Genomic DNA, 13,202 nt, shown 5'->3' on the forward strand with positions numbered 1-13,202 from the left:
CACTCTAGATTCAGCCACCTCTATAAGAAAAAAGCCTTATCACCACCTGAGGCTTTGGGGGAACATCTGGACACAAATCATAGCAGGTAGCATAGGAGAATGTTAATACAACAGACCCTCTAAAGTTTAATTCTGCTTATTGAAAGTGAACAAGCATTTTTAATGCTTTGCTGAGCTTCAGGAAATAAAGAGAAATACTAAGTATTTGGGGACTTTTTTGAGAGGAGGGTGAAGCCAAGACAGCGTGCCATAAGCCAGAGTTAGTTTCACTGTGCAGAAATAACTGAGACATTCTCAGTAAGGCTGTGAATTTAATGCCTTGAGCCCTTGTGAGGAGAAGGCACTGAAGCTAAAATTCTCATTTGAAGGTAGGGAAAACTAAATAATCACTTAATACAATATGGAATAAGCAAAACAAAATGCATGCCCACTTTTGATGTCATTCTGAATTGAAAAAAAAACTCCAGAAAAATAACACAGAAAATAAAAATATACCAGAATAATAAAGGTTATATCATTAAGAAATATATATGTATTAATATTACTAGGGATCAAATGCAAGGCCTTTTTATTTATTCATTTTTTGTTGCCGTTTTTGGTACCAGGAATCAAACTCAAGACCTCACACTTGCTGGGTAGGTGCTGAGCTACTGAGGTATACCCCCAACCTCAAATGCAGGACCTTATATATGACAGACAAGAACTATATTACTGAGCTACAACTCAGCACTTTCGGTTTTATATTTTGCTTTGAGATAAGATCTCTCACTAAGTTGCCTTGCCTGGTATGATACTTGCTGGCGTCTTGCTTTAGTCTCCAAAGAAGCTGGGATTATATGTATCTACCACAACACCTGACCATAATATATTATTTTATTATCTACAACCTTTATGTTGAAACTTTAGTGGTTTAATCTCATTGAGGTCTGGAACTGAAAGTTAGAGAGAGGTAGAGACAGAGAGACAGACAGATAGCCAGACAGACAGAGAAAGAGAGAGATAGAGAAATTGATATTGTCCTAAATGGGTAGCATTTATGTGCACCTGAAGAATAAACACAAGTCTAGAAGTTTCCCAACATTTGATCCTCTAGGCTTCCATAATTTCATTTGAACTACATGTGGACATTCAGTATGTGCATACGCACAAATACAAACTCACACCACTTATTGAGAATAAAGAAAGAAGACACCACAGAGGAAAGAAGTAACAGACCTGAACCTGCCCACTGCAGATATTGGAATAACCAGTCACAAAATGTTCAGTAACTATTAAAGAAATGCTTAATGTTATAGAAAGATGGAAACAAATATGAAATGAATAAGGGTTACCTAGATTAAAAGGCATACTTTCAAAATAATACAAAATTATTAAGTGTATAAGTTTTTCGGTGACTTTTTGGGGGTCCTCTATGCAGAGTATCCCATAATCTGCAAATAATGATAATTTAACTTCTTCCTTTTGTATCCTAATTCCTTTTATTTATTTTTCTTGTCTAATTGCTCTAGCAATATTTCCAGAACTGTATTGAATAAAAGTGGTGATAGTGTATATCCTTGTGATAGTGGACATCCTTGTCTTGCTCCTGATTTTAGAGGGAAAGCTTTCAGTTTTTGACTATTTAGTATGATGCTGGCTCCTGATTTTTCATAGATGGCTTTTTTCAGATTGAGCTAAAGACCATCTGTTCAGAGTTTTTATCATGAATGGGTGTTGGACTTTTTCAAATGCTTTTTCTGTATATATTGAGATGATTATATGATTTACATGTTTCCAGATTAAAAAGTAGAAACAGAAAATAAATATATGAAAAAATGTTCAACTTCACTGGTCATTTAAGAGATGCAAATTAAGACAACATAGATTCCATCTCACCATAGGAAGAATGGCTATCATAAAGAAATCAACCAATAACAACTGCTAGAGAGGTAGTGGGGATAAAGGAACACTTTTTCATTGTTGGTGAGAATGTAGACTGGTGCAACTGTTGTGGAAATCTGTAGAGATTTCTCAAAAAACTAAAATTAGAGGTCCCATTTTACCCAACTCTTTCCCTTCTGGGTGTCTTCCCAGAAGAATTAAAAGCATCATGCCACAGTGATTTATGTGCACCCATGTTTATAGCAGCATAGTTTGTAATAACTCTACCATGAAAACAGCTCAAATGCCCATCAACCAAGGAATAGATAAAAAAGATTTTTTATAGAATAGATTACTACTCAGCCATAAAGAAGGATAGACTTGAGACGTTTCTAAGTAAACGGTTGCATCTTGAGACCATACCCTTAAGTGAAATAAACTGGGCACACACACGTAAATATCACATCATTTCTTGGTGTGAGCAATCAAATGTGTACATAAGGACCAAAATGTATAAAATCTATTGTGAAATAGAAAGAGATTGTTCAAAAGAGAGGGCAACAAAGGAGGGGGTGGGGGAAAGGAAGGAAGGGAAAAGAAAAAAGTGATAAATAAAAAGCCCATACTATTAAGTGAAATAAATCAGACACACATGTTTAAACATACATTGTTTTTCTGATGTGAGAAACTGAAAATGTAAATAAGGACCAAACTGTATAATAGATACTAAGAAATAGGAAGAAAATATTCAAATGGGAAGGGGAATAATGGAGGGGAGATGGGGAAAGCAAGGAAAGGAAAAGAGAAAGGAGAATAGAAGGAAAAAATGAAAATAATGCTTTTGTCAATAATGAGGGAAAAAAGGGCAGAAGGGAGGAGAGGGGATTGGGGAGCAAAGAAGCATCAAGATATGTCATGTACAGGTACAAACTCCACCTGATGAACATGATCATTATGTATATATAAAATGTACCAATAACATTAATTTTAAAAATCATAAAAAGTTATTTTTTGAAATCAAAAGAGGACATCATCAGTGAAAAGTGAATCACTGAATATGATAAAAAAGGATCAGGCATACATGAAGAAAGAATTAATGAAGTTGAGAATAGCATCAAACAAATTGGTCAGACTGCAAGGTACCATGACAGAATAAAACTATTATAAAACGAGGGTAAGAGATGTAAGTTTAGAATTAGAAAGTATCAGGTTTATATAATTGAAATTGAGTAAAAAGAACATGGAAGAAATAATATTTGACATATTAAGAGTTTTGAGAAATAATGAGTAGACAGATGAATAATGCCTATGAACCAGATACACAGGAACATAGGAACTAATTAATATGTTCAGAGAGCATTAAAATACCAGCTAAGACACTTAAAAAAGGAATCCATAACCAAATACATCATAATGGAAGCACAGAAACCAAAGAAAATTAGATGGTCTTAAAGGTGGCTTATAGGAGGTGAACTGGAAGTATCAGTACACTTTGAAAGGTGGGACAGATTGACCAGAGATTTTTCAGTAGCAGCCACTGGTGCCAGAGGACCAGAGCTAAGTGATGTGTTACTGAGTGTTTAAAAGTGGCTCTTCTGCAGGAAGAGGTGGGAAGCACCCTGATAGGCAGCATTTCTGAATCTTCCAGGGTGAGCACTCCTACGATGGACCATTTCAAGATACCACCGCGGCATCAACAAATGCACAGTGGAGGAAAGATGTGTACTTTCCCTCCCTGGTAGAAGTCAGTGACCATTGGCTCCAATAAACTGGATTCTTCAGTGTTGAGCTAGATGTTGAACATTATCTGCCTAGAATGAAGTTGAAATATGAACCATTTTACAGCTAAAAATGTTACAATCAAGGGACCTTCACACAGGAAAAAGCATTTGATTCAGCAACGAAGAAACTGAATCTAAGCGAAAGTAGAAAAGTCTGAGATGAGAGAATGGCACTTAAAAAGCTACTGGCAATATTAGTAAATTAAATAAAGAGTTTCCACCAAAAGCAACAATTCTTATTATTAGGAAGGAGCAATGGGATAAGAAATAAACAAAAATCAACCCAGTGGTCAGTTACTATTGATTGGTTCATTCAACTGCCGCTGGAGAAATGAACACTGACATTTTCTGGACCTATTGTGGTTAAGCTTTTGGATTCACATTATGTTCTGCAAAATGTATCCCCTTCATATATTTTTTAAAAAAGAAAACAGTGAAACTACTTATTTTCTTGACTTTTCAACTTTTTCCACTGTCCAGAAGAAATCAGGGGCATGAGGCATACTTTCCAGCAATCCCTTAGTAATCTTCTGCCTGTCACCACTTGACCTGCCTTTCTGGGGCCTTATCAGCTCCTGGACTTTGGGATAGTCCCAGCAGGTAATCCGTAGCTGCCCAGAAAGCCCCATCAATCCACTTGAAAAGTCATTCCATGATAAGAACTTATGCTATAAGCTCTACAACAATTTTGTTAAGAAACTAGTTTCTTGTTTTAAATCTAATCCTGCTTAAAATGTCAAGAGTTAACAGCGGTTTTTTTTTTTTTGGATTGTCTTGTGACAGACTATCAAAGTACATGATAGAGTCAAATGGATATTTGGAAACCAAAAATAGGGAGGCAGAAACAAGCCTGACTGTACTAGCAACCTCAAAATGTGAAAGGAGCCATGCCTGACAACCTAAAAGACAGAAATGGTCAAGTTGGGTATAATATCACAACTCAGCGGTGTTCTCTTCACAAGATCACACATAACGCTTAAAGGAAAAAGAAAGATTGAACGCATGAGAAAGGATAGATGGGCAAACTGTAACCACAGTAAATCTGTAATAGCTACATTAATGACAGATAAAATCAATTCAAGTGCAAGAAGATATTGAAGTAAAAGGACATCATTAAGTATGACAAATATGTTCAACTTATCAAGAACACATAAAATTTTCAATTTTCTATGTAGCTAATAAATACCCTGATATAGAACATAGAAATCTGTCAAACTTTCAGTAGAAAAAAAAAACCTCTATTGTAATAGATTTCAATCCTCCATCAATTGTCTATATTTTTTACTTTGTGGTTAAATAAAAATCAAATAAGTTAAAAGCAAAGCGCTGTATGAATTTAAAAAATAATAATGTAAAATCAAATAAAATGGTTTGTTATTGCTGTCATTATTATTATTTATGTCCTTGGGTTTAAACCCTGGGCCTTTCCACTGAAGCATACTTCTAGCCCTTTTTATTTTGAGATGGAGTCTTGCTAAGTTGCCCAGGCTGGGCTCAAACTTGTGATACTCCTGCTTCAGCTTGTTTATTATTTTACTTGTTTACTTTGCTACTTTATCTTCCTCAATTTCATGCAGAGTAACTACTCCAGTAGAAATAAATTCCTGTATCCATGCTTGCCATACATGCATCTAAACATTTACTGTTTCAGAAATCTTGATTCTAGATTTTGGATAACCTGTGAGCAAAAGTGTCAGCTTGGAATCATGAGGAATTCCAGTGGGAGGTGTTTACTTAGTCATTTGTTTTAACAAAGCACACTGGAAAGGCATTGACTAGAGCGACAGACCTGTGATTTTGCCCAAGATGAGTGACCTTATGGTCCTGAATTCGACTTCGGGTGAGAAGTTATAGCTTAGCCGGAGTTGCTGGTCCATCTGCCAGAAAAGAGAAAACAAAGGCCTGTCAGCCAAGGTTCTCCTTACAGGGGACAAACAATTTCCATCTGGAAATAGTTGGAAAAATGCACACCATGTAGAGACTTCACTCTGGGATCTTTCCTCAAGAGAATTTAGAAATGTATCACTAATTCTCCCACAATGCTCATAAAATACCCATTTCTTTCTTCCTTGTGAAATGAAGACTTTCAGAGAAATTTCTCACTGGGAAAGTCTGTACAGGTGTTTATCTTTCCATGGAGATTTCCTCACCAAATTCTTTGCTGCAAAACAAGTAAACAAACGAAACCTGCGCTGAAGCTGCTGCACAGGATTAATGCCATGTGGTATCCGGCACTTTCCCCTGTCCCTCTCTTCTGCCCTCTGGTCCTTAGGTCACCAATATTCTCTTTTTCTCCTGAATCCTGACCAAGTCTCATTCAAGTGTAGACTGAGGGGGTTTCCTGGGCAAGATTTGCTGCAGTTTGACAAACATCAGTCTCTAGGGAGGAGAGGTTGGGAGAAGTTACCACTGATGTTGCAGCTGATCACCCCATCCTACAGAAGTGAGCAAATGCTACTCCTGGACTGTGTTTGAGGCTGTCCTTCACATTCCTCTACTCATCCATTTTGAACCCAGTTACATCGGGTTTTTTCCCTACACCTCATTCCTACACAATGCTCTTCATCCACCCAGGCTATCCTTTTTTCTGCCTAGTCAAATCCAACCAGTTTCTACCAGACCTTCCTTTGAGTATCGTCATGATGCTCCCTGTGCAACGGTTCCTCATCACCTGGTAGTGTTCTGTAAGAGAAGAAGAGGAAGACCCTAGGGCTGAGCGCCTGTCACAAGGCTTGGGAGCAGCAGGTCTGCCATAATTCCATCTCCTCTGCCCACCTTCCTTACACACCTTGGTGCTCAGGGCAGCCCTCAGGAGCCTCCTGGTGCCGAGCTGGTTTTTCCTCTGAGAAATGTCATGACGATAACCTGTGCACATGATTGCATGCTTTGTGACTATTTGGGGACTTAAATATACTTTCCTTACTTGCCACTTATTGAACAATGGGATGTATGAGACATGGTACTAATGCATTACTTCCAAATCTGTTTCTTCCTAGAGTGCTATGAACCAGGTTTTACGAACCAGTCTAGTATTATTATTATTAATTAACATTGTAGTCATGTATTTTCACTATATTACATGTTAATAGTAGCCCAAATGGTGAAACTGTTGTCACAGAGATGAACAACCTGACTCAGGCCGCACTTCATTGCAAGAGCAGGGCCCCTTGTCCCATGGCCCACTCGACACAGGGCACTGCTTGTTATGCTTCACTGCATATTTGAGCAACTGAGAACTTTTTAATTTATTGGTAAATCTCCACAGCAGATATTCAATAAACAGTTGAATGTCTACTGCCTACCAGGGGCTGTTTTAAGGACACCCTGATCCACTCACTCCAGATGCTTTGTTTAGGTTATAGCTGACCTTTTTCTCCACTTCTTTTAAAATTGTATTGGCACGTGCTTGCGGTGCATGAAGCTTACATTCCTTCTGGGGAGCAGATGTGTAACACAGCGTGATTCTTTGTTAGTCTCCATCGCCTTACCACCCACCTCCCTCCTCCCTTCTCTAAATCTCCTCTCTTCATTTTCATTCTTGTTGTTATTATCATCATTATCAAGGTTGCTCTGGTGAGCATTCTCGTTATGATCATTTTTCTATCACTTAAGACATATAATGTCATATATCACAGTCACTGTGGGCATGTGGTACCTGTGAGTGGAGTGACTCATCCTAAGTGTTTTCACTCCCTCTCCCTTCCCCTCGCCCCCGCTCACCTAGACTTTTTTATCTCTTACTTCGTAGTAAGATGCTGCATTGCAATAATCTCTCTCCTCCCTTCCCTCTCCCTATCCCTCCTCTCTCCCTCCCTCTCTCCCTCCCTCCCTCCCTTTTCCTGTCTCTTTCTCTCTATCCCTCTCTCTCTATCCACTAAACTATGGATTCTTTTTTGTTTTGTTTTGTTTTTTTTTCCGGTACCAGGAACTGAACTCATGACCTTGCACTTGCCAGGCAGGCGCTTTGCCGCTGAGCTAAATCCCCAGCCCCCTAAACTATGGATTATTTGAGGGCTACAATTGCCTCTGTGTCTATTTTCTGTTGGAAATAGCAACTGGCAAAGTTTGCTAGATGAGTAAATATACATCTTGTATTGATTCCCCTTCTGCCTGGTGGGCTACAAAGACAGAGTCCACAGTAACACCAGGATGTCTGTGGTAGCTTCCACACCTTTGGGCACAAGAGGCCTTTGGTACCCTTGGTCCCCACCCATCATCTATTCAGTGCCCACAGGTTTGGATGTAGGCCTAGCCCTGGAGAAGCTTTCTTCTGCTTCTGCCAGAACTCTTCCTTGCCTCCTCCTATCATCTATCTGCAACGACCTCTTCTGGCAGGGGCAGATGTATAACACAGCGTGATTCTTTGTTAGTCTCCTCAGGCTTTTCTGGCTGCAGAGAAGGTCCAAGGTGAATGCGGACACCTGCCATGAGGAGAGAAGTGGCAGGATCTTGGGAGTAGAGCTGGAGCTGAGAATCCCCTTGGTCTGCTCCTCACCACTCCACAAGTTCCACAGCATCAGCTCTCAAGTGGTTCCCCAGACAAAGACACCGCTTTGCTCAAACACCACACAGGCAATAGACCACTGTCCCCGCACATGAGTTATTCTTGTCCTAGATTTTGCTTTGTGAGAAGGTGCTTGGTCCTTCACACCTTCACCAAATCAGTACCAGAGGGAGAGAAGGTGAGTGAGACTCAGTTAAAGAAGTTTCAGCAAAACCAGCCTTTGTAAAAGTTGGGAGAGGAAGGTGGGAGTGCCGGCACCAGCCTGGGCTCACAAGGAGCACCTGTGCTGTACTTTCAGGTGCTAGGCTGCTTTTTGAAAAAGTGCAATAAGGGACGCAATAAAGGTGCAATAAAGAGATTATTTTACGGTTTCATTATTTATAATACAGGTTAAGAAATTAATGAGATAGACAGGAAGATGTGTATTATTTTATTCCATTCCTGTATAGCCATTTTACACTTTGTATTGCTTTCCTCTGTAATTACAATTACTAAGGTGGTAAAGGGGTAACAGTTTGTACTCTTTATTCCTTTAGGGTATCTCAGGCTTGAAATCTTAGACAAGCTTAGTCCACCTCCAAACCTAGAATACTCTGAGACACTGTCAATTTGTTAAAGAATAGTAAAAAACGAAGAATGGGAATAATTTTTTTTTTTTTTTTTAGCAAGCCCAGATGTTAGATTTCATTATTGGGTTTTTAGCTATGTCTTTTTATATAAATTTTGTGAGAACTGACTTAGTCTAGTTGCTTTCATTCTTGTGCAGATAGCAAGATAGACTAGATAGATAGATACATGATAGAGCTTAAGTGACAGAACATAAATTTACACCCAAGCATGTCCACCTGTAGAGGTACCACTCCAGCCTTAGGATCTTTATTTTATAAAAGAAGGAATTAACCAGTTTCAAAAATTATCTGCCCACTCCTTTGCCGGTCAGTGTTCTGCTGGTATTTTGTTCAACTGGCTCAATCTATGTAATGTTGCCAGTGTATCTTAAATAAGGACACTAAATTTCATCTCTACAATTAACACATTGAGGGGGCATCCTGGCACTTAAAAATTACTAGGCACTTCCAATTCTGAAGTCATCCCAGAGAGTTCTTTCTCATGGCTGTAGACCTAGGCTCTAAGAACATTGTACAGTCATGAAGCTTGGAGGTGTGCAGGAACAGCAATTTGAGAACAGGAGTTTTGAGGGAAACTATCCTTAGTGCCTGTACTCTGGATGCTGGGGAATAATGATGTCAGCCTCCCTCTCTCTTTCCTGAGACACTTTGCACAGGGCAAGGGTGTGGTTAGGGATGTTTTAATAGCCTTCCCTTTCCTATTGGAACCAAAGAGCTTATTGGAGGGGGAGGAAAGGGAAAATACCCTGACTGTGTGAGGGGGGATTGGACTGAGGGGAGACAAGGGTGTCATGTTCCTGCATTAATGAAAATTTGGAAACTAAAACCTTTGCCTCTTTTTTTCTGCTCCTTTCACACATCAGTAATAGTATCTGCTCATCTCACAGGCATGTATCACTGACTGTAAGTTAATGAGGAAATTCTTCAGATGGAGGAGTGAAAATGCAACTCATTTCTCTCTTGGATTCCTATTTATAATTTTTTCTGTGTGGAAATGATGATGGGAATCATACATCAAGGGGAAAGGGGTCATATGTACAATGTGCACCAGAACTCTCCCCGGTTCTCCCATTTGGACCTCAGTCAGAACCCACTCAGATGACTCAGAGTCCCTGTCCCTTTCATCCTTCCTTTTGGCTCCCACACAAATGTGCTCAGAGGACTTTTGCCCTGCCGCTGCCTGGAGAGATTGCTAGCGGCAAGCCCATTGCATTCTGATGATCTGGGAATTACTTGTACTGCCTAACTGACCATTATTCCTGAATGTCCATCAGATGAGATAACTAATAGCTTTCTAACTCCTCCCATACTCTATAACCAAGTGGTTATCACTACTCCTATGACCTCTTCCAAATCCATCTCTCCACAGCATCCCAGCCTACCCTAGCTGAGGCCCTCTGTTCTCTTCTGGACTGATCTCAGCCTCATTTCCCATTACTAGGAAACATGTCCTTCCATGCAGTGATGACAGGGAGGGCATAGAACTGAAAATCACAGCGCTCTACTTCCAGGCCAGGCCTAGCAGCCCATGCTTTCCGTCCTCTCTACAAGGTCAGTTCAGTCTGCTACACGCAGCGTCTTAAGTGCAGTGGCAGTCAGCCATTCACTTCTCAAATATTTGCTGAATGCCTATTGCATGTTATCCAATCCATTGTAAAGTAGGGATTCTGTAATAATGAGAACAGACAAAAATCCAGGTTGTCATGAACCTGACATTCTAGAGGCAGAGACGGTACTGAAAGTTTGATAAGTAAGTGAGTTTTATTGGATGTTAGATAGCATCAAATTCTGAGAGAAAAAAAGTAAGGTGGGTAAAGGCTATGTGGATCATGGGACTGAAATCAAGCAGAGACTGCAACGTCAAGAGAGGGTTAGGGTTAGTTACTCATTTGAGATGGATTTACCTGCACACACATGGTATCTACAAACAGGAGCTTGAATGAGATGAGCTGTGTGAGCTTCAACTACACAAAAGAAGGCATCAAAGACAGAGCCCTATTGGGCTTCAGTGGGTAGAGTGGAGAGAGGAGAGCTGAACCACAGGATAAACAAGACTGGACAGCTGATGGAGGCAGAAGAAAGCTGGCAGGAGCGCTGTCCTGCAAGCAAGCAAGACGAAGTCAAACCCAAGAGCAGGAAGCCATCACCATGTCGTGGCCCCTGAGAGGATGACTGAGCTTCTGTGAGGAAATGCCACTGGTGCTTACAAAGTACAACGCTGGTGCCATGTGGGAAAAACCTTGTTAATGAGGGTGTAAGGGAAGGAAGTGTCATTTGGAAACCAAGCTTATAGACAACATTGCCATGATTTGGGCAATAAAATGTGGGAGAAAATGAGCCAGTCAATGACGTCTGGTAAAAAACAGACTTCCTCCCATGACCCCAAAGAGATTTTTGTGTGTTTGCTTGTTTTTTCTGTATTGTTAATGTGTGGAATAATCACTTGTTCCATGCTTTGGGAAATCGTCTAATAGAGCTGAAAAAATTGTAACCAGAGAGGGAGAAAGTATTGTTGGTGAGTGGGCTCTGGATCTGACTCACCAGCAGGAGGTCAGAATTTAGCTAGGACCATGGGGCTGGGGGTATAGCTCACAGGTACAAGCACCTGGGGGTATAACTCACAGGTACAAGCACCTGGCTGGCAAGCCCAAGGTCCTAAGTTTGATTCCTGGTATCAAAAAAAAAAAAAAAAAAGTTAACTAGGATCATGAACTATGCAAAAGGAGTAACAGCAGAACAAGCACAGGACAGAGGTGTAGACAGATGGGGAGTGTGCCGCTGAAGGCATAGGTATTTTCTTCTTTACACTACATTGCTTTAGAAAAAGGAGAAAGTGAAATCACTTGCTGAGAGTGCACCTGGAATTACAATTGCCTTAGAGAGGACGCATTTTAAAGGGGTCAGGGCAGAGAGGAGGAGGAAGGTAGAATAAAGTAGCATAGGTTGATTGCCAGGAAAATTTAAGGGATCCATCCCAGTTTTGATTCTGAGGGACATTTGAAGTCCTACCTAGTCTCCACTTTGATCTGCTCACATGTACTTTAGACCTTTGTACAGAGACCACTGAGATTTCAAGGAGTGCTGACCGCAGGCTTGGACTCTCAGAGAGCTCCACCTGTGCTCACGTGGAGCCCCCTCCTGAGTCCTCTCCACTCCCTTCTCCGCCTAGTGACTCCTCTAGGAAGTGAGCGTTCATGCTCAGATGTGAGCTGGGCCTTCCCCAGGGCCTGTACACCTGTGCCCACTTCCTTCACAGGCCTGGCTTGTCTAGTTGACATTCCTGTTTCATGTTGGAATCTCCTCCTGCCTCCCTGTCCCATAGAGTCTAAGGAAATGCATGTGACATGGTGTGAGGCTTGAGAATTTGCATCTCTCACAAGGCCCCTGTGATGCTGAGGCTGCTTAGGAGTGGGGAGCACTTCCCATGAGAGTGGCTGTTCTACTTGTTCTAAGACTGAGGCCAAATGCCACACATTTCTGCATCTCAAGCATTTGACTCTACTTTGGTTTGGGTGCAAAGGTCAGAAAGCTTGACTGAGAAGACATGCAGCGTTGATGGAGTGGAAAGATTGACATATGGTACCTGAATGGTCAGCTCTCTTCCTTCTCGGTTAATCTGCAAGTGGTGCATCCTTCTGTTGGCGAAGTTCTCTGCATCAACGGTGAAAACATGAGTTTCTTCCTTGCTTAACTGATAGCGAACCTGTAAACTTCCTTGAAAGAAAAAAGTTAAGAATCAGAACAAAGCGTAGTGGTATGAAATGCAAAAGTATGATCAGGTTGTTATTCAGTCTCTTCTGTTTTCTAGGGACTCATGTCTCAACCCAGTCATAGTTCAAACTCTCGTAATGGACTATGTGTGCTCAGCAGGGTCCAAAGAGAAAGTCCTGAATGTCTCTGCAAAATCAAAATGAGGTGTGTGTGTGTGTGTGTGTGTGTGTGTGTGTGTGTATTAGTTATCAAAACCTAAAATGCAAGTCTGAAAAATAAAGCAAGAATTGTTCTATAGTGGGATTGTGAGAGCTTTGATAAGATGCATTTCAGTCTATTTTCACTCTGTGCAGTTCCTACCACTTTCTGCAGCTCTCCCTTTTCCCAACCTTCCTTCCTTTAGACGTGAGGAGGAGTAGAGGAACTCTGTCCTCTTCTCACTGGTTGTTCTATGATGCCTTTGATGGGAGTGTGGTGTGGTCAGAACACAGTGACCCTATCTAAACCTTGAGTGCCCACTGGGACATTCAAGTTTCACTAAGAGTGGAGGTTCACTATCAGTGGAGGTCAGAAAATCAATGTACTGAGCCTCAATCAGCATCTCTGACAAAATGGAACAGAATTGAAAAGAAAAACTGAGAATCCCGAGAGACATATTAAGGACAAGAAGTGCATCCCTGTGAGTGTGTGTGTGTGTGTGTGTGTGTGTGTGTGTGT

The 13,202-nt window shown here is 40.7% G+C and overlaps 1 protein-coding gene across 1 annotated transcript in view; it reads right to left on the reverse strand.

Moving 5' to 3' along the window:
* Positions 1-13,202, reverse strand: part of Cntnap5 (contactin associated protein-like 5) — an 809,758-nt gene that overhangs the window by 50,343 nt on the left and 746,213 nt on the right. Inside the window, exons 20-21 of the mRNA XM_013521091.1 lie at positions 12,358-12,488; positions 5,431-5,518 (exon numbers count right to left, since the gene is read on the reverse strand). Coding sequence (XP_013376545.1) covers positions 5,431-5,518; positions 12,358-12,488 — 219 coding nt within the window. The remainder of the gene's footprint in view (positions 1-5,430; positions 5,519-12,357; positions 12,489-13,202) is intronic.

The sequence above is a fragment of the Chinchilla lanigera genome, unplaced genomic scaffold, assembly GCF_000276665.1.
Source record: "Chinchilla lanigera isolate Chin_1 unplaced genomic scaffold, ChiLan1.0 scaffold00058, whole genome shotgun sequence".
Lineage (NCBI taxonomy): Eukaryota > Metazoa > Chordata > Mammalia > Rodentia > Chinchillidae > Chinchilla > Chinchilla lanigera.